At 40.3% G+C, this 21,384-nt stretch overlaps 3 protein-coding genes and 1 long non-coding RNA gene across 16 annotated transcripts in view; 2 read left to right on the top strand and 2 right to left on the bottom strand.

Annotated features, from left to right (window-relative positions):
• The window catches only part of p120ctn (adherens junction protein p120), a 104,296-nt gene extending 89,064 nt beyond the window's left edge, over positions 1-15,232 (top strand). For 11 of the 12 annotated variants that reach the window (XM_022805851.2, XM_022805854.2, XM_022805859.2 and 8 more), the window contains 6 exons: positions 2,192-2,488; positions 2,984-3,147; positions 3,662-4,516; positions 4,882-5,369; positions 5,763-6,412; positions 7,488-15,232. In XM_022805851.2, coding sequence (XP_022661586.1) covers positions 2,192-2,488; positions 2,984-3,147; positions 3,662-4,516; positions 4,882-5,369; positions 5,763-6,412; positions 7,488-7,835 — 2,802 coding nt within the window. In that variant the 3' untranslated portion in view covers positions 7,836-15,232. Of the gene's footprint in view, positions 1-2,191; positions 2,489-2,983; positions 3,148-3,661; positions 4,517-4,881; positions 5,370-5,762; positions 6,413-6,813; positions 7,175-7,487 lie in introns of all 12 variants that reach the window. The other variant, XR_002673400.2, reaches the window with a different exon arrangement.
• Positions 513-9,180, bottom strand: LOC147756199 (uncharacterized). Its single transcript, XR_015326915.1, has 4 exons — positions 9,042-9,180; positions 3,028-3,205; positions 1,985-2,498; positions 513-1,638 (listed from the first exon to the last, which is right to left on the bottom strand). It is a non-coding gene; the product is annotated as an uncharacterized LOC147756199 (long non-coding RNA).
• Positions 15,233-15,625: 393 nt separating the features above from the next.
• On the bottom strand, positions 15,626-18,163 carry LOC111249972 (splicing regulator SDE2). The gene is made up of 3 exons (XM_022804484.2): positions 18,022-18,163; positions 17,212-17,648; positions 15,626-16,651 (listed from the first exon to the last, which is right to left on the bottom strand). The coding sequence occupies exons 1-3, from the start codon at positions 18,080-18,082 to the stop codon at positions 16,025-16,027; spliced, it is 1,125 nt and encodes a 374-aa protein (XP_022660219.1). The 5' UTR covers positions 18,083-18,163; the 3' UTR covers positions 15,626-16,024.
• A 137-nt stretch (positions 18,164-18,300) lies between these two features.
• Ttc19 (tetratricopeptide repeat domain 19) lies at positions 18,301-20,953 on the top strand. Of its 2 annotated transcripts, XM_086987787.1 has the most exons (3): positions 18,301-18,373; positions 18,468-18,707; positions 19,588-20,953. In XM_086987787.1, the coding sequence occupies exons 2-3, from the start codon at positions 18,523-18,525 to the stop codon at positions 20,549-20,551; spliced, it is 1,149 nt and encodes a 382-aa protein (XP_086843913.1). In that variant the 5' UTR covers positions 18,301-18,373; positions 18,468-18,522; the 3' UTR covers positions 20,552-20,953. The 2 variants fall into 2 exon arrangements, with proteins under 2 accessions (XP_086843913.1, XP_022660218.1); XM_022804483.2 differs by having other exon boundaries at positions 18,337-18,707.
• Positions 20,954-21,384: the final 431 nt, after the last annotated feature.

Genomic DNA, 21,384 nt, shown 5'->3' with positions numbered 1-21,384 from the left:
CTCTCTAAATTATATGCATGGCCTTGATCATAGACACCATTGCTCCAAAAAAAACGTACGTTATTTGTTTTCACAGTTTCGCAGGCGTCCCGTAAATCGGTCTCTACTAGTAGCTAACAGAGGACAATGGTAACAACATTTTGTCCCGAAGAAACACAAGCACTAATCGACGATACATAACACCTGATTTTCGAATGTCGCGATTCTAATGGAAAAAACAAGTATTATGTCTTATATCTTGTAAATTGCGGCTGTAAATAACATCGTTCATGCATCATCAAGTGGCTAGTTCTACTTTATTTGATATTGGACAGAAGAGAACTTTAGCCAAACTTAAATATGAAATGGCCGCGCGCAATGCATTGTGTTGTAGTACTCTTTTGGGCATGAATGAACCTATTGACTGCGACAAAAGGGCTGACGGAAGAACACATATGTATGTTAGCCAAATGTTGATCATTGCCAAGAAATGTTAAAAAAAAGTATTCCACTTAATTCTTCTCATCCTTGCCGAATATAAGTTAGCGTTTTGAAGATTTAAAAGCTATTGAAATGATTATGCAATATACCTCTCAAACAGAACGGACAAAATCAGTGGTTACACTACACAGCTCCATATTAAGTTTTTGTTTATTTTCTTTTCTATATAAATTCAAGTAACGCATATCGCAGTTACTGGGTCCTATATTGACCCACATTATGTTATGGATATATATGTTTAAATTTTGGCATGCATTATTGCTGCTAGGAGTTTTAGCATCTTTCTTTCCGGATCGCAGTTCTGCTAATTTTTATTGTTTCTTTGTGGGAGCTTTTTTTCGGATATCGTTTTATTGGTTATTTTTTCTACTCGTTGATACATCAGCATTGTCGGCCTGTTATCAGAGCGACTGCACAAATATATTTTCCGGGAATGATTTTCCTGTATTTATATTCATTACATATGTGTGCCGAAACAAAGATAGTAAAGTCCAGCAACTGTTTTTCTATATCGTTACTATTATTTAGCTTGAATGGCATTGCCACCATTTCTGGGTTATAAAATCTTTTGTACAAATGAACACTAACCCAATCTCTATTTAGTTCTGTGTGCATGCATTGTGTTTGCCTATGTGAACGTTTTTATGGTAACCTTAATTCATGCACAGATTGAATATATCTGTGATAATTTCTCATATGGGTAATAATACATTGTACAGCCTACTTCGCGCTTCGGCCATGTGTATTTATGTTAATGTGCCACATTCCTACTAACCGCTACGGATACGAGTCGGAATGATCAAAGAAAAACCTTTTTTTTATTCTTCATTGCTCCGGAGCGGCTGGGTTCTCTTCTCAGTTGCTCAGAGAGGTTGGTCATCGACCATCTAATGCTCGGGCCATCATATCACCAAATCAGACGCGAATCCAGTACGAATTCCTCGGCTATTGCCATTCCCTTATCCAACCTCAGTGTGAGGCACTTGTATGCATCCCGAGAATTTTCGTTCCAAACGGTTTACGCGACCCCCGTCTCCCTTTATTCTTTTGCTCTGATACTGTCGGGTAAAACCGTTTCCTTTTATCAGCGAGGTACCCCATCTATGAAGTGGATAAAAAAATGTTGATTATGTGTAGTGTAGCTTTGCGGTCCAGATGCTGCAACCGATGGATGAAACAATAAAAATTGAACCTGAGCATGCTAATTATAACGATGACTAGCCAGCCATACCTAAGTAAGCTTTTGCTAAATTTCTCAGCTCTCTAATGTGTCGTCATGCATGATGAATATTATGTTATATTCGATAATAATGTAAATAATAATTATAATATCATCACACAGCGTGTCGTGTCTATTTCTGTAACCGATGTTATAAGAGCGCTTGGTGGACTGAACGAACCTAATGGAGGTTCCATGGCAATGCGCACTTCACAGTAACTGTCAGCTAGCGTGGTACTACTTTTTTTGATAGTTGTGAATAAGTTATTTTAAAAATCGTCCTACCTGATAAAGTGACTCATATCATGATGCTTAAAGGACGGACATTCAAATTGGTTTTTGAATGAGCCGATTATCGTGACAATTGAGCTTGGGTTGGGCATGCTTTTCCGTGCTTCCGCCTTGTCCCGCTGTCTCCAATGTTTCTCCCTCATAACTTTCTGTGCTAACTGCTATATACTGATTCGATTCGTAACCCACCGAATGCCAAAGGTGAAAACGGTAACAAAGTTGGTCAAAACTCGTGAGGTTCGTCACATCGGACCGGATGGTCAACCGGTAGATCTGGACTTCGCAGCTGGCCCACCTTCGGACTTCATTCAATACCCGCCCCATCCGGGACACCCAGTACATCCAGGCCATCCGGGCTTTCTTCAAGAGGGCGCAGACGGCTCCATGAGCTACTTCGAAGGACAGCCGCCTTCGCCGGCGAACTATGACGCTTATTACAGTAGACCGCCGCCTCCCGCGGGACCGGCTGGCGCCTACCCGGCAAGCGCCAACTTCCAGGTACACAAACCTAAAAGCGCAAGCACGAACGAAGCAGGAGAGCGGTTCGTTGTTTTTGGCAAAGGAAGAGGATGATGTCCATCTTAGTTACTTGTTAAGGTGACACAGTATTCTTAACCTCCTGCGAAAATTCGTTTTAAACAGTCGATCTTCTGCGCTTCTGTCAGAGCTGAAAAACCATTGCTTTATTCGTATTTGAGACCACGTGTCAACATAATATTTAAAAAAAAGCTGATTCCCATCCTAGCCCAGCGATTCTTGAAGTGATTTTTATTCCCTTTTTTAACACCCCACAAATATCCTCACCGAAACTATGTGTACAGTTATTCATTTGTTAGTCATCCTGATTCCACTGTTGCGGTTTCTGTGTTCCATCGTGTCTATTTTAATGCTTCTATTTGCGGGGTGACCCTGGGCCGTTTGTTCTTCTTGATCCATTTGTTGGCCATGCGCCACCAACGTTGCCCGTTATTATCTCGTATATCCGTTCCGCAGGAGTACGAGTATTACCCCTCGGTGGGTGGCCGGCAATCACCTACCTCAGTCATCTCGGAATCCCCGCCTCATTCGCACGGAGGTGCGGGAATGTTTCCCCCAGGAGGTCCTCCGACGTCCGGCTACGATGAACTCGACTCGACTCTCGTTACGCCACAACAGAGGTAGGAAGTCATGATGAGTTGGTTTGGCACTGCCACGACCAAGTAAACAATGATGGTCCTGAAAAGCATTGACAATAATTCGTGTGGACGTGTTTGTGTGTTTGAATTGATTTGTAGCTAAAACAGAGCATAAAACAGTAATATGAAGATCATCGAATTTTAGGTGACGATTTACTTACAATTGAAAAAAATAAGAAATTATTTATTCTTTAGTTTAAAAGTTATTTAGATGGTATACAAATTAGCGGTTGGGAAACTTACACGTATGCATGCAGCTAACACATGTGACTAACATACATAGAGTAGTAATTCTGTACCCAACAAGTGCAATTTAACATTAAGCAAAAGAATAGGATTATCAGGAAATGTATATTTAGAAATTTACATAAATAAAACCTTTTTCCTAGATTGCATTGCAACCATTAATTAATGTGAGCAGATTAGCTATAACCAGCTTTGTTTTTCGTTTTCTTTCCATGCTCTTTCCTTCGTTACGTTGCACTCGGCCAAAAAGGGCCTCGTACTATCAGCAAGGTTACCCAGGCGGCTACTTAGATCAACGAAATTCTTACGATCCGTACGGCCAAGCACCGTTCGATGGACAGCCACCACCTCCCCCTGCAGCACCTCAGGCGGGCGAGAGCGGTGGCGGTGGAGTTCGTTTCCGAGATCCCGATCTTCACGAGGTCATCGAGTTCCTCAGCCATCCAAACAACGTGGTGCGGTCAAATGCCGCCGCCTATCTCCAGCATCTTTGTTATATGGACGACAATATGAAGCAGAAAACACGTGCACTCGGCGGGATTTCACCTTTGATCGAGCTTCTTGCCCAACCGTTCCCTGATATCCAACGCAACGCGTGCGGAGCTCTGCGCAATCTGTCGTACGGTCGGCGTAACGATGAGAACAAGAGGGCAATTCGAAACGCCGGTGGAGTTCCAGCGCTCGTCCATCTATTGCAGTCGTCACCCGACAACGACATACGAGAACTGGTTACGTGTGTCCTCTGGAATCTCAGCTCATGCGACGAATTGAAGCGGCCAATTATCGATGATGCCCTCCGGCCGCTTGTACAAGGCGTACTCATTCCGCTCTCTGGCTGGGACCGGGCGTCCCTGTCACATAACGGCGGGGCCGGAGGCGATAGCAAGCCCGCACAAGAAATCTATTGGACAGCCGTGTTCCGTAACGCATCCGGTGTACTACGTAATGTCAGCTCGGCTGGCGAGTTCGCGCGCCGACGGCTCCGTGAATGCGAAGGTCTACCTGAAGCACTATTGCATCTCGTACGAACGGCGGTACGGAAAAACGACATGGATAATAAAAGCGTCGAAAACTGCGTTTGCATACTCAGAAATCTTTCATACAGGTTTGTAGTCATGCCTCGTTTATCTCGACCTGTTACAACAAATATTACGTTGTTTTAATCATAGATTATTGGCTGGGTCATTTTTCATTTGTGCTGTGTATGCAAAGGCTAAAATCCCTGTAATGAGGTAAAAACGGAAGCGGCCACAAGATACAGCATTACAATAGAGAGTCTTAGGGGTCACTCCTTCATGCAAACGTAAACCAACTTCAAATATAAAATAACGTGTGGTTACACAGTTGCAAACAAACATATTAAATATAATTGGCCCTAGTTAGATTTACGACATCGCTCTAACCTCAGGTTTGGTTCTTCTCGCGTTAACTTGTGGACTGGTGATACAATTAAATTTTCGTCACGACCAGGTGCCAAGAAGTACAGGATCCAGAATACGACAAAGCGCCACCACCACAGCTGCAGGATGGCACAGGGACAACAGGACGTTCGGGAGCCTCTTCCGTTGCGTTCAAGGTTGGTGAAAGTCTTGGCTGCTTCGGCGCCAAGAAGAAAAAGGCTCAATCGTCATCATCTAGCGAACAGATCGCCTCTCATCCGTCATCTGCCAGTCCATCCGGTATGGAGCTCCTATGGCAGGCTGACGTAGTGCAGCCATATTTATCACTATTATCTGAATGCTCGAACCCCGAAACCCTGGAGGCAGCTGCAGGCGCTATTCAGAATCTAGCTGCTTGCTACTGGCAGCCGTCGGTTGACATTCGCGCTGCAGTGCGAAAGGATCGTGGCTTGCCAGTTCTTGTTGAGCTCCTCCGAATGGAGGTTGATCGAGTCGTTTGCGCGGTTGCCACTGCGCTCAGAAATCTCGCCATGGATCAGAGGAACAAAGAGCTAATTGGTAAATCTAGGATTTTTCAAACATACATTTTTCATCTACATATGTAATACCTCAGGACAAACAGGCGCTAACCGAACACAAATATAATAATAGACATACGTTTGTTACACATACTTCGCATGTAAACTGTACGTTTGGTCCTTTTTGTTAGCGACTTCAGAGGATATATTTGTGCATACGAATCGTCGTTTTGTTGTACTCTAGTTGTGTTTACATCTTAAATGAACTGGTTATGAAACTGCCATAAATGTTCGACTGTGCTTTATATATGGAATCGATTTTCAAGCAAAAGCTGTCTCACCCGTTTTATTGTACATTTCTGTGTTATACGTACCCAAAAAACAACGTATCATGACTATCCATCACCAACGTATGTTCGTACAATTTTTTCAGGCAAATATGCAATGAACGATTTGGTACAAAAGCTGCCGAATGGAAATCCGCAGCACGACATGGGCACATCAGATGATACCGTAGCCGCTGTACTAGCTACGCTCAATGAAGTTATCGTTAAGAACAGCGATTTCGCGAGCTCTCTCCTTGAAGCTCATGGCGTCACCCGGTTAACTCACATCACGAAGCAGAAACAGCGCTTCTCGGGTAGAGTGGTCAAGTTTGCATCGCAACTGCTCTACAATATGTGGCAGCATGTGGAACTCCGGGAAGCGTATAAGAGTGCCGGGTGGCGGGAAAGCCACTTCCTGACTAGGAACCTCGGCGGCAACGGGGCCGCGGGGCCCTCGACTGGATTAGGTGGGGCCAACTACAGCACGCTGTCAAGACCGATTAGTTCCCAGGGTGGCACCCGTTACGAGGATCGCACATTGCCACGTGGCGCCGGTCGAGAGCTCAATCGACATCATCACAACAACAACAATTCATCGGCAGGACAAGCCGCTGGTCAAGGCAGCCAGGGGGCCTTCCGGGCTGCGCCTGGAGCCCAGGAAATGCCTTTAGCTGAAATGCATAACCTTTCGATACAAGATGGTGCACCACATCGTCAGCCGCCTGTCGGAGGTGTACCCATCTTCCCACCTGGACCCGTAAGTGTTAATATTCTATAGAACGTAACTGTCACTAGATGTTCCAATCAGAACCAATGGATAATGAAATCGAAGGTTCAACAAGCAAAAATGGCGCATATTTATTAGGTCATGGCGAACAATGTTCGTACAGTTTTGCGTCTATTAAGTACTATAGTGCGATCTGGGATATTCCTTTGGATCACTGGACCAAATATTTTTGTCAATGTTTAACTTTAAAAAACTCAGAAAAGGAAGACCTAACTAACTGAATTTCATTTCTGCTAATGACTCGCACGCTGCCTTGGATTATTCTGACCGATTTGCACGGTTGTTTTGTACTGCGTTTTACCGGGGCCGTCCTTTCAACATCGAATAACCGTCAATGACGTTACGTAATAAATACCTAAACGATAAAACAGCCCCCCGGCTTCTAACAGCTTCCCGACCTGGTCTTACACAACTAGGCTAACCCTCACGGAGGGAACGGCAACCCTGCGAATCCTTGATGCTCAATATCTTGAATAAGTAATTCAGCTAATCAACATATCCCCTCAGTGGGCAGTTCACCTGCGACCTAAGCATTCAGAAAAAGGACCGACAAAAAAACGTCACTTCACCGATCTCTACGATCAAATAAAAACAATTTACGCTAAAACTATGCCTCTATAATCGAAAAATATACAAGTAAACATCGTCGACCTCTACGAAATGGAGCTGTCAGATGTCTTCCGCTGCTTCAAAAAAATTCGACTCGTAAAGACTAAGATCGAAAGATAAATGGTGTGTCTATATTTAATAAACTGCATGTATGGATGCATTTTAGCGAGCATTATTATAACGACTGTGGTTCGTACCCGCTTTTATCACTCTGGGATTGTTAAATCTTAGTGGAGCCTGACAGAGAGCAAACGTAATATGATGAGCGAAATAGCTTCAAGGTTACAATAAAAATAATTTCTAGATTTGATAGTAAATTGTTTGCTTGTCTGCAACAATGTAGCGAAGCACGTTTAGTTATTTATTAGATGTGTTAACGTTCATTACCTTTTTTATCGTTTCGCTCTGGTATCTGTATATACGATCGTTCTTACAGCATCAGCTGGCCGAGGTGCACAAAGGGCCGATGCTAGCTAGAGAACCAGTTTATGCCCAAGTGAATCGGGAAAAAAAGCTGCGCCATCGCCCCCCCGGAGATGGTCACATGAGTCCTGTGGCGCATCTGCTGAGCCAAAGTGGACATATGAGTCCTGTGCCCGGCGGAGCTCTCAACGTCAGCCATACAACGTTACCACGGGATACGCACCCATCTACCAGCGAAAGTACGCACCAGCTTATTCCACCGGGAACACCGACGCCTAACGGGTTGCACCATCCGCACGCGATTCAACAAGTTGTTACAGCCAATGGAGGCCCATCCGTGGGAGGTGACTCTTGGGTGTAGTCAAGACACAATATTATATACGGTGGTGTATCGACGTTCAGCTATAGAGCAGCTTCAGTGACACGCTACTGCAGAAGTGATTCGGGCGCAAAACCAAGTCTCTGATTACCACTCAAACTTAATAGCACCACTGAATGGGAACGCTTGCTCCGTTTTAGTTAATCGTTAGTTAATCAGTTGTGGTCGATTATGTGAACTGCAGTAGCATGACGCAATCGAGGACAAGAGAAAAACAGCCAGAAAATGATTAAATATAAAATATGTTAAACGCGTCTGTACATTCCATCATTTTGACGGCAGGCTGCTCTTGCCCCTGATGCTAATTCATTTAACGGAATGAGTTTTTAATCAAAAATTAAATATATCCAATATGATCAAGACCATCACTGAACACACTGTTAATTAAGCTTGTTTTTCATTGAGCTCAAAATTTTATAGAGTACAACTCGTTTCACGCCGTGCAGTATCGGAACAAACGTCTGTCAAACAGTTTATTTATATGGGACTCATTATATTTATGCCCCAATTATGCCCGTCAAGTTGAAGAGCCAGATGTAATAGCTGCAGCTAAAATATAATGACACTATTTTTTAAACTGCTTTTTTTCACTTATGCCTTGTTTAAACCTGTGTATATGACGAGCTAATATTGGAAGATAAGGAGCTACCGATAATCAAAAGCGTATATATATATGTGTGTATGCATAAAGCTGGTTGGATCATGTTGTTTGGCTATGGGTCCTCACAACCTTTGCTTGAGTTACAAACATAAGTGTACTATAAATGGCAAACTAGTGGCAAATAATCATGCTTTTTTTTTTTTAGAACATTAGAAGCGGGGAAAAACGTTCTGAAAACGTTACGCACATCACATGTGGAACTGTGGCGGATGTTGGACTAATGACAAAGCTGGTGCAATTCTATCCATCCCACATGCCGACATTAATGGTACAACGAAACGCTGCCACGAGTGTATAATTGATAACAGCAGATGGACGTCTGACAGATAACCAGCTGGTTTTATAGCCACCAGACAAAACACAAAAAGCAAAGCAATTGTGTGCATGTATGTTACTTCTATAAGAAATGATTAATTAAAATTGTACACCAACACACAGAAACATATGAGAAGAAATATAATAGACGAATATTAGGTTTCTCGCCAAAGGAAAAATTTGGTATAGGCCAGACGTTAACCTTGACTTACTGATCAGAGGTCAGAGAAAAACATCACATCGAACATCGTTTCGAATGCCGAAACTTCGGCAGCGGCAGCATACAAAACGGGTGATATTTATCGAACGAATTAATAAGCGCGTGCGCTGGCCATTTTTTCGAGGGGGCGCATCCAACCTACAAATAGGAAGGCGCAGGGTTGTCGAGTTGAATCCCTTTTCGACGAAGCGGTTACCCTTAAATATTACCAATTGTTGCAGTTGTGTTTCTGTACCATACTGAGTGATGGTAGTGTGAGGCCAGGTCCGGTGGGGGGTCCCCAACCAAATATCTCTAACCTAGGACACGACAAACAGAACGAAAGACAAAATACGAATAAAACTAACTACAATTTTTGAAAGTCAACTAACAGCAACGGCAGGGATAAGGTAATCATAAGTACCAATCATGAATTCATAAAAAAGCAATGCTACTATAACATAAGAAACAATAAGAGTCAGAGAGCCGATAACTACTGGAAACAACAAGGCGGACGTAAAAGATAGTTTATAAGTATTAAGAAAACAGCAAAATATAGAACGTTAACATTAAACAGAGAAATCTTACAACAGAACAAGGAACATAATACCAACGAGATCATTATGAAAACCCAATAACGAACGGAACCGATTAACAGAGTAGGGAATATCCTGGATCCGGGACGGATTCGCAGCAGTTGCTTGCGTTCTGCCCCAAACGCTTGGCCCTGTTACCCATTCAAAAACATGTGTAGAATATATATGGAATTCTGGAGAGTACGAAGCACAATAAGAACTATGGCAACATAAACAGATCAGCATTCACAATTCAAAAGTCATTCGACTAGCAGCTATATATATACATATATATATATATATATATATGTATATGTATATAGGGGAAACAAAACCATAAACATGAGTGCAGATTACACGTACTGATGAATTCATACAATTCATAGAAAAAAATCCTTTATTCTAACTGTCCTTTCTGATGTTTTTTGACCTGATTTATTGATTATGATGCCGACTCAACGACGCCTAAGACAGAAGAATAGGTGAATCAGATCCCGTCACTTGAACCTCGCGCCGCTTTATTTGATATTTTAAAGAATAAGAACTATTATAAACGAGAGAAAAACAGATGGTGCAGGGATAATGTGAGAGAGAGGTAAAGGGTGCAAGAGTATGCGCTACGCAGACAAGTATTGCACACAATCAGAATTATTATTCTAATAGAATGGAACGTTCAGATCATTACCACTATTATTATAAAAATATGTGTGATAATCTTAGAGTCACAAAGTTCACCGAAGGAAGTCATCTTTAAATTAATCCTAACCGAATAATTATCAGCGAGTGTCCACAAGTGAGAAGAGATACTGTATTGTACTTCGATGATGGAGTGAAAATAAAACAAGTATTAATCATAATAATAACAATGAATACAAAAGTATAATCGTATAGAAAACCTCTGTCTCTTCGAATTCGTACTTGACAAGAGCATATGACTATAACCTACCTGCCTGCCTGCCTGCCCAGGTCGCATTGACCAAATCATACCATATTATCTCATAGCAAATACACTGAGGCAATATACTTGATCGTTTCAAGCAGACAGGATTAGAAACAATAGCAATCTTGGCAGGTCGGGTTAACGACTTTGCTCTTATTGAATGCGCGCGTCTGTCAGCCTGTGAGTATGTGTGTTTAGATGTGCAAGCGGCTGAGTGCAAATATCTGCGCATATTCTGTGTGTGTGTGTATGTGTGTATATATATGTATGTACATGCATTGGGTTCCTATTCTTATTGAGTGATACGTGAACGAAGTTACCCAGGCTCTCAAGGACACAACAGAATGGAGAAGAAACGCTTTCATAATTGATTCACAGTAGTACGTAACAGATGTTATCGACATATTGAACACACAAACACACACATCCAAATACAAATATACCAGCCATACCAATCATACTACTATATAGCTCAATCAATCACAGTCAAACAGCGTTGTATAGAATTGAGATTCACCCAAGATATATATATATATATATATATATATATATATAGAGAGAGAGAGAGAGAGAGAGAGAGACTTTAATGGAAAATACGCCCTATACAAGTCGATATGAATTGAACAACTAGGGAACACGCAGAGAAGTAAATACATAAATAATCAAGGACAGAAAAATATCCAGTCTGATTGAACAGGCCGGCATTTTGTGGTATGGTGTCTATCGCAAGTACGAACTCTGGAATAATAGGAACATACATGCGATGCTAGTACACACACTTAGCAGACCGATGGCAGTACGCCGGAGCTGAGAACAGAATCGATAGTAGCAATTAGATAACGGTTTCAATACCGGCTTTAACACCGTCCTCTATCGGACTTTCCTGGCCAAAACAACATCCATAAGGCACTTGGAAATAGAGAATACCTTTTTTTTTCCGTACGGTAATAAACGCTTTTCGTTGACCGAACACTTTTCGCTAATCTAAATAGGTATAAACAAACTAAAATGTCGCTAATTATGTTGATTATTTAATCGACAGACTCGCTTTGGTAGCGTTTGCCCACAGAAACATGAGTTGGCAAAGAGCGCCAGCGTTCGCTAAAACTTTTGCCTTTCAAAATACGGCATGTAGATTTCAATGATAACACATGAAAATGAAGACTTTTAAAAATAAACATACAAACTGCGACAATAGATATAATGAAGGCTATCGACGAATCGGTCATGTCGCTACAGTCCCTGCAAAAAGGACACTATGTTGCCACAAATATATATGTATTCTATATAATTATTAATCCTGTGTATGAATGATCAACCTGGCTACAAAGCTGAGGTTAGATCGAGAAGGAAGCTCGACTTCTAGAGGCGCGACAGTCAACATTTAATTTTACGCGTGTCTAAGATATATAGATATATATATATATAATAAATGTGTATGTGTAATTGTACTTAAGTATAAGTGGAATACGAATGTATGAAGTGTGCCATGGCCACTTTGATGAGTAAATGATGATTCTATCGGACATCACTACATAAAGAGAAGAATGGAATAGTAACCATTACTATCACTATTATTATAAATAATGATCAAGGTCGACTATACGAAGACGGAGAAATATGAAAGATATATGAACATAATTCCGATGACAATTATACAACTGAATTATATGAGAGAGAAGATTTACGATAAACCACAGTCCATGCGTTCCTGGCGAGGTTTGTCATTGCCTGCGGGTCGGTACGAATATTGAATTCATTCTCGTGAAAGGACGGTGGTGGACGACGAGCTCCTGGCGCAGGGACGTGCAGTTACTTTGTTTTGCAGCCCACCATTTGTATATAACGAGCCGCACATTGCTCAGCAGAGAGAGAGCGTAACGAAAAGTCATGAGTATATAGGGGTTGGTGGATGGAAAGGAACATCAAGAACAGATGGGAGAAGATCGAAGCACACGTGTACTCTACCACACATACATAAACAAAAAATACAGGTGGAACGGAAAAAAGTCGGATATATATATATATATATATATATATATATATATATATATATAGTTATTTAGATGGTAGGAAAAACTAAAAACGGAAAGCATATGTTGCACGCAGCAAGTTACAAGATCGAAGAAGCCAGCGAAGTATCGAAACAAAGGGTTACTCTACGTCTGAACGTGTAAAGCAAAACAACAAGAAAACAGTAAGTCTGGCAGAGAAATAGTCAATCGTAAGAGAGCATGTTTGGGCCTCTGGACATATGACGGGGTCTGCTGCGATTACGTGGCAAAAGTAAACAAGAAATAGATAACAAACAATAAGGCCGCCTATGGCGATGATAATAGAGATGACTTTACTATGAATACTATTAATGATAATGAATATAAAAAATGGAAAAGAAGACAAAGATGCGGATGATAAGATAGTCGGGTACGTGCGTATGTGTACAAGCGAATAGTTTCAGAGTGAACTGAATGGCGTTGTGAATCTAGCAGCAGTACTGACATAGAAAAAACGCCTGTCATTTTGAGGAGACGGCGCTGTAAATTGACGCTGCCTGGAATAGAGGACTCTGCGTAATGTGGAAATTAAATGAGATGAACAGAAAACATGAGGGTAGAAGAAATCGGCAGCACCGGTTCATTTTTCCGAAAAAACTAAAACATTAGAGATATTCACGAGCGCAATGAGAAAAGACTTGCTAACGACAGGAAGGACGCTCAAAGTAATTTATGTGTGTGTGTGATCAGAACAGGTATGATAAGCATGATTGACAGCACGAAAGGAATTAAGAAAGTTAGTGGACTGCAAATCATTAGGAAAAATTGCACGAAGGGAGAACAATGCTGCCTAGATAAGGTTGGAGAATTCGCAATTGGTTAATAGTTGGGAGCGTACACCCGTATGCGTTTATTGCCGGCTACGGGTAAATATAATGGTTTTAAAAGTAAATTCGTCAGTTAATCAAAAAGGCATCCGGCGAGTTCACAATTAATTCAGTTATAAGATAAGATAATAGTTTACAATATTAGCCTCTAGTGCCCGCTAAAATAAAATTGAGCCATTCTGAAATTTAGTTAGATAGCTTCCTAGAAGAGCAGCGTAACTGGCTTGAAGAAGACCTTTGAACGTACGTGTCTTCACTATAGAGGCTATGACGGTCTACCCATTGATACGAGTAGAAACAAAGGCGGCAGGATAATGATTGGAGCCATTGGGGTACCAAAAACTTTTCCTCATCCTTGCGAGGACACCAAGTTGCCAGAACGTTTCGTAATCATTTAGCGATACTCGTAGGCAATCTGAAGTAGCACGCTATTCATCGGACATTTAACTCGACCGGCCACCACCGTATCACATTTCAATCATTCGCTGAGAGCTGATGCTTTGCAAGATGAAAAAATTTAGGTACGAAAGCGAATAAACACAACAAATAAATTAACGGATTTAGCGACAGATAGCCGCATGCAGGTGGTCGTGATGGTAATGACGATGACGAACACGAGAGGCTACTTCATTCCACGTGCGCACACATTGAAATATAGGATGAAAGCAACGATGGTAGAGAGCGCGAAAGCAAGAGAGACAAAGAGAGAGAGAGAGAGAGAGAGAGAGAGAGAGAGAGAGAGATGAGATGAGATGAGATAAGCGAACACGATAAAGTGATCAGTGAGGAGTTATCGAACGGACAAGAGAAATTTAAAAAAAAATACAATAGAAATAGAACACACGAATAAACAGCAGCAACAGGAGGAAATATCGAAGAACGTCCCGTACGACACCAACAATTACATTGACCACGGCGCCAGCGGCAATGAACGCGCGGCGACTCAATCGTCGATCATGCTATTCAGTTAAAGAGGTGGGCTTTTTTTTTGGAATTTTAATGACACCATAGAACAATTAGGACGAAACAAATGAACAAAGACAGTAGAAAAACCGATGCGGTTAAGCGAAAATCATAGCGGACGCCGGCCAGTATCTCCATTATATACATACGTAATATGAATGGTATATTGTAAGAATAACAGTTATACTTCTTATTCATATAAAAGGAGAACCGGCGCAATTTGAGAGTAATAATAATAATAGTACCAATGATAGTAATGCCCGTGCCGTGCCAATCTGCTGCAAATAAGACTAGCAAAAGAAAAAAGAAGAAAAAGCTGCCAACAGTTTGAAATGTAAACGACGTCGATAGTACGTAAGCAAAATGACGCGAATAAGAGAAACTCATAATGGTAACATGAAGCACGAAAAATGGTATGATGGATAATATAAATAATGAAATATATATATATATATTTCGCTTTAATGGGACCGCAAACAGGCCGACAGTTTGACGGATCGAGGGTAGGCGGTTATGGTAACGACGGGGTGACCGTCATTCAGATGTTACGAGTGCCACTGTAGGCGATACGGATTATCGTAAGGGACGTGAGAGATCTAACCGGTAAAATTCAATGTAAAACAGGCAGGGACAGAATGAGAGAAGAACGAAACGAAAGAGAATAACAAATCGAAGAAAGAGCCAGTCGTTACGAAAGACAGTAAAATAATCGAATACAAAACAGCTCGATTGCAACAACAGAAAATGATATGGAAGACGACGATGACGCTAATGACGATTTCTATATAATTGAAAGTCTTACTATAACAAATATATGTACCACTAATAAATCAGTTATCTGCTAAGATGTTCGCGTGCTTTGTTGGTCGTAATTAAACAAAAATATTCACTTAATAAAAAGGACCACGTGTGAATGGCTAAGGCTAATTAAAGAGACAAGCTTTTTGCAAAGACATTCTAAAATATATTTTGTATTCTTAAGAAATGAAAGATTTGTGCTGATCGAAAGTCGAGTCTATTTTCTCTACGTTCTATATATACTTTCCTATATTTATTAATTTACGTTATTCAACGTGACATGAGATTTTTATCACAAAGAGTATGTGAAATTTCTTGAGTCTGGTTGTCGCCAGATCTAAGCAAATTAAGGATAGCAAATTTGCTAAAGTACCTAACGCATTAATGCTTTTTTATAATTTTCTGAAGTTTTTTGATTAAGTTAAAGATAATCATTATCATTGCTTTGGACCAATAGTATATTTTGACACCCATTTTATTTACTCGTTAGTAGCATCAAAATAGTCCCTTCTTATTTACAGTTATCAATCATTCGCCAGGTGGTTACCGTACAGGCAGAGTGCAAACTTAATATTTTGTTTCATGTGATAGCTATAACCACAGGGAAAGTTCATATGATTTTTATTTAAACAGTGCAAGTATTGATAGAATATAAACCGAGGGAATGCGACGTAATATGTTGCTTTTGGCTGATTCTTCCACACCTTTGCGAATAATCTTCGTCAACATGACAGGTGCATAATCTCGATAGGACAATATTTGCAAGTAGTAGCTGTCCGACATGCTGCCGACTTGCTGCAAAAGCAAGTGGATTGTCAAAACAGAACAAAATGAGTAGATTATTTTTTAGCTCGAAGTTTTTTTGGAATGTCTTCAATTCCCAGATCCTTCACTGTCCATAATCGTTCAGCCCTCTCCTTGGGGGTACCACCGCACTTCACGCCGCGCCTACTCAGCTCAGTTTTCAACTCATCCGCGGAAAATTTCTCAGTAAGTTCATCGATGGAGGAAACACCAGATAAATTTAACGGGCATCGATCAGCTGAGGGCACCTCAGTCTTCTCTTCTGTTGTAGAATGTGGTCGTTTCGGTGGTTCTGTAGCCTGTTCGTCAGTACATGAAGTCATGCCTGCCGAATCAGCTGAACTACCAATGTTAACGACTTGTCCCTCATTGGCAACAGCAATGTTTTCTATAAGGACTTCCTCCACTGATTCGTCGCACTCAAGATTTGGGCTGCTTGGTCTCTCAGAGTCGTCGATAGGAATCTGCGTAGAATATGGATCATACTTTTTACTCTTGCGTTTCGACGAAGCCTTTCCTTTGTCAGTAATTTCCTCGTCGCTTGCGGATCTATCGGAGGCATTCTCGGTCATTTGCATTTCAAATTCGAGTTCATCCAGCCATGTTCCTTTCATGTTCTTGGGCGGTACATACCGCGGCTTCTTTCGTGATGGTCCGGGTTCCTACAGACATAAGCACAATTCGACGTATTTGTTAACTGTACGCAGTAAATTCTAAATTAATTTGGACCAAGAGGAATAGATCAATGATGATCAAAAACGCATACGATACAATATGCATCCAAAAGGTATACTCAGGTGGTATTTATTGAAAGGAAAGTATGTTAGTTCCCTTATGTTTGTACAAGCCCTCAATTGTGAATGTTTTCTTACAAAAACAATGATTTAATGCGTGAACTTCATATTTAACTGGAGAATACTTTCTCGGCAACGAAACCGTGGTTATATTTAAAAATGTTGCGATGATATAAACAAATGAAAATATCCAGAAAGTTAAATTTCCTTAGACAAATATGTACAAAAATCACATAGCAAGTGCACTAGCGCTAACTATTCATGATAAACACGATATTGTTATGATTGTAATAAACGCTAATGCCTGACAAAAATATCCGATTATTTAGAGTCAAAATTGTAAAAAAAACAGAGACACTTAATAATCAGTACTACCATATTGTCATAGTACTACTAATGATCCCGCCCTAACAAGGCAGGCTTTTTACCTGATAAAGTGCATCTTCAAGAGCCTTTTCGACACGATCTGGAATCTGACTGCGTTCGTTAATATACTCCTGGTCGTCGAATTCGTGCCGTGGTACTGAGGTTGCAAGGGTCTCCAGCTTTTTACGCCGTCTTTCCTCCCTTTCCTGTTCCCTTTGTGCTTTTAGGCGTGCATAATGGCGACCTCTTCGCTCGTCATTGATGGCCCGGAGTCTCCTACCCGTGAGATCCCTGCAAGCTTCGCGATTTGTGGTCTTTTCAATCTGAGCTCCGATCGCTCGTAACATCGAACCGAAGCCGCCTTTACCGCCTCGAAGGCGATACACAATATCAATTGTATCCTCCGGGCGCAGCTCATCATGCGGAAATAAATGGTACCCATTCTTATGGAGGTAGAAGTCACCTTTGAAGCTTCTAAAGATGGCATTGCAACGCGAGTCTGCAAGTGTAATGCAAGTTAAGACTTCCCTATTGCAAAAAAAAAGTACACTACCTTTTTTGTACATAATTACAGTAGTTGCTAAAATTTTCGCTATTTTGAGTATCCCAGCATTCTAATAATGCGCGTATTACATATCGTAACTTATAGCAATGATCAACAATTAGCATACTGTCGTAAAATATTACATGAAATTAGCTCAATAAAAGAACTATACTATTATTTATTATAGGTAACAAATGAAAAGCTGTTATTGATTAATAAGTTCCGTTCTCTTAAGTCGGCCCAACTATTGTTGCAGTTTGATTAATCAACTATTTAGTACTAAACCGGATAAATAACTTATGGCTATTTTTATTCGAATGTATCTGACCTGTTGGAAGACAAATCGTAATAAGTTCTTTCGAATTCGGCAACCGAATGTACACGTCCATTCCGACCGATAGTAGAGTATAGATTACTCCGAGATAACTTAGTTGCACAGGCGGAATTCGGCCTTCTTAGATGTATCTATTTTTCGCTTTTGGCACGCCGAGTCGTTACCGAAAATTGCTTCTACACCATAAAACTCATATCGTAGCGTCTAAATGTTTTGTTTCTGTCGGCTAGCACTGATGTTTATGTTTACCCCGCACTTCTAGCAGACGACCCAGCTTAGTAAAGAGTGTGTTTCATAGTTACAGGGACATATTTTTCCATATCGAATAGAAGTGAATACGGTTGATGTAATTGAGATGTTTTATTTGTCTATTGACTGTTACACGTCATTTGGTAAAAAACGAACATTTTTAACATCGAGATTATGTCGTGATGTTTCAGCCACTAGGCCGGTTCCGGTGGTGTTAACACAGGACGTTCGACCCGACGTTCGAACATGCTCGTCTACGCTCTGAGAAGTGCGCTCCGTCACAGATTTGGAGAAGTTTATATTGCTGCACAAAAAACTTTTGCGGGCGATTGCCACTATCGTAGTGATCAGATAACTGTCAATCGTAGCGCCGATTTTCAAAAAAAATATGTTTATCATGTTCAAAACGGATACGGTTCTAGTCAAACATGGCAAGTGTCATTTTGTAAAAATGTTTACTAATTCTACTGAGAGTACTTAGTTTTTTTTACTATTATCTTTTTTTATCATATAGTCGTCATTTATTCAACGTATTTTTTTACGTAGCATACTTTACGTCTTTCAAGTTATGGGCTTTATAAACTTTTTTTTATTCTGTTTCCCTATTTCAGTTAAAAGCCTAGTACACAGTATATATACATATATATATATATATATATGTGTGCAAAAGGCCGTTAATTGAAACAGGGTTAATTGAAACCTGTACAAAAGGGACATTTTAAACCTGAAAAGTGTATAATAAGTAATAATGTTATGTTTTAATCATCTACGAGAAAGTGATCTGTTGCTAAATTGAAGGGGTCGCTACTTTCGAAAGCGCTAACGCGCACGTATGAATAGAACATATTAATAAACCAAGATTTTAGTATCGCCATAAAGTCCCGTCACTTTATTTTTTAGTTACCATTAATGGATTCTTTTTTTAAATGAAATAAGTAAGTAATTTTCAGTAACGTCATAAAAGCACGCTGCCTGAATCCTTGTCTCACTCTCGTGTATATCTAATTAACAAACATCTCTGGATAAAATAAAAGTTCATCTCTCACATTTTGGATATTTTCTTAACATGCCAATTCTTGGCGCTTCCGCTAATGTTAATTAATGTAACTGTAATTAACCTAAACACTCTTCGCGATGCGACATATATAGAAATAATAAACATTACGGTCATAACCTCAGACCCATTGTTAAGTATATATATATATATATTATTAACGTTAAAATCCTTTTGAAATCAATTGCAACCAATGTGGCTGATGGGCTATCCTGCAGATCTTTTGATTGGCTGTATATTGGCTTTTTATGTTGCAGGCAATTTATCGCGACACCACCGCTACGTTTGGGAGGAATCTTGGCATTTCTTGGCTTAGAATCGAAGGACAAAGATGAGGAAGATTCAGTTGTTACCACGATCAAACGTGGGATTCTTGCTTTTCAGCGTAAGGACTACAAGAAAGCTGAGCGTATGCTTCATTTGGCGCTGAAAATGAGTCAGGAACGAATGGATACTCAGGCGGAAACGTATTGTTTCGATCTTCTGGCTGACATAGCTCTGGCGCACGGTGATCTCGACAAGGCTGAAAAACTTTATGTTGAGGTTATGCGACGGTTGATCATATCGGGAACAGCTAAAGACGATAACGCCATTATTGAGATTTCAGCTAAGCTTGCTAATGTCTTTAGCAAACGCCATGATGATAAAAAAGCGGAACAAGGTTACCAGTTTTGCATCGATACGCAGGAAAAGAAATTAGGCGAGCTTATTAAAAACTTCAATAACGTGTCGTTTACCCCTGAAGAAAAGAATTCGGTTGCCCTCTGGGGCATGTGCATGGACTGGTACTCAAAACACCTCATCTCTCGAGGAAAATATGCATATGCACGAAGTTTACTTTCGCAGTCCCTTGAGGTTTCACGAAAGATATTCGGCGAGAGTCACGAACAGACCCTAGTGGTTAAGAATGATCTTGCTCTTGTTAATACCATGCTCAAGGACTACAAAGAGAGCATTCGAATTCTTGAAGAAATTATCGGTCTTGACAGCGTAGAGCAATCCGAAGATTTGCCAGCGTTTTTATGTAATTTGGGAGAAAACTATATAAAAAATGGAGATTTCGACAAAGCGCAAGAGTGCTGTGAGCGTGCCAAGGAACTTGCGAAGAAACAGAACAATGAGATGGCAATTGAGGTAGCTGAGTCCTGTCTGGGAGAGATACAGCAGAAACGCAAAGAGTCCTCCAGAGACAAAAATGCGACTAGCAATGGTCGGAAGTAAAAACATATAATGACAACGACAACTGCAGGCTGTGAAGCTAAATGTTAGCCACAGTCGAGTTCTAGGTTAAATTTGATGGCCTAAGGTAAAACGGTAATGATTTTGAAAGCTTATTGAGTAAAAGATATATATACTATAAATGTTACAGTCGGTACTCTAAGTACATTAAGCAATGAATTGGCGTTTTATTTTCAATTTCTAGTATGAATATACTTTTTCAAAACATTATACCTCGTATTTCTAGAGCTATAATTAATTAAAGCTTTCATGAAGAAAATTAAAAGCTCTAGATTCTGCTTCAGTTTTATACATGTTTTATGAGCTTGTAAGATCCACCGTGTTAGTGGATTTCTGTAAACGGACAACAATGAGAATTTCTAAATAAATATTTTTTTCTTTTTAGTTTTCAGCATTATTAATCGTTCAATAATCATTCATCGTATATGGACAAGTCCTTGGGACCATAACTTTCTGCTATAGCATTAAGGACTTTCCTCAATTAGGACTCTAACTGAAGTGGGTCTTCCTGAACTTTTTCTAACAGATTTGTAAAATAGCATAAAAACCATAAAAGCAACCTGTTAGTCTTAATAATACCCTATTTTTCTTAGTTTTTTATTTTCCTGATTATTGATATATAGCAATGATATTTGTCAATAGTGAGATTTGGACCACAGTGGCATGCCTGATAGTCGTGATTACCATAATAATATACTTGAAGAGATACGCATTAGCCGCCCAGACCGCTGTGCTTTCATGGGTGAACATTTATAATTAAATCAAGTAGTTATAAAAGTAAAACTCATCAGTATTACCATGCATGAGTTTATGTC

Source organism: Varroa destructor, unplaced genomic scaffold (genome assembly GCF_002443255.2).
Source record: "Varroa destructor unplaced genomic scaffold, Vdes_3.0 BEIS01000004.1, whole genome shotgun sequence".
Taxonomy (NCBI): domain Eukaryota; kingdom Metazoa; phylum Arthropoda; class Arachnida; order Mesostigmata; family Varroidae; genus Varroa; species Varroa destructor.
Note: the sequence above shows the minus strand (reverse complement) of the source record. Positions and strands in the feature narration are given on the sequence as shown.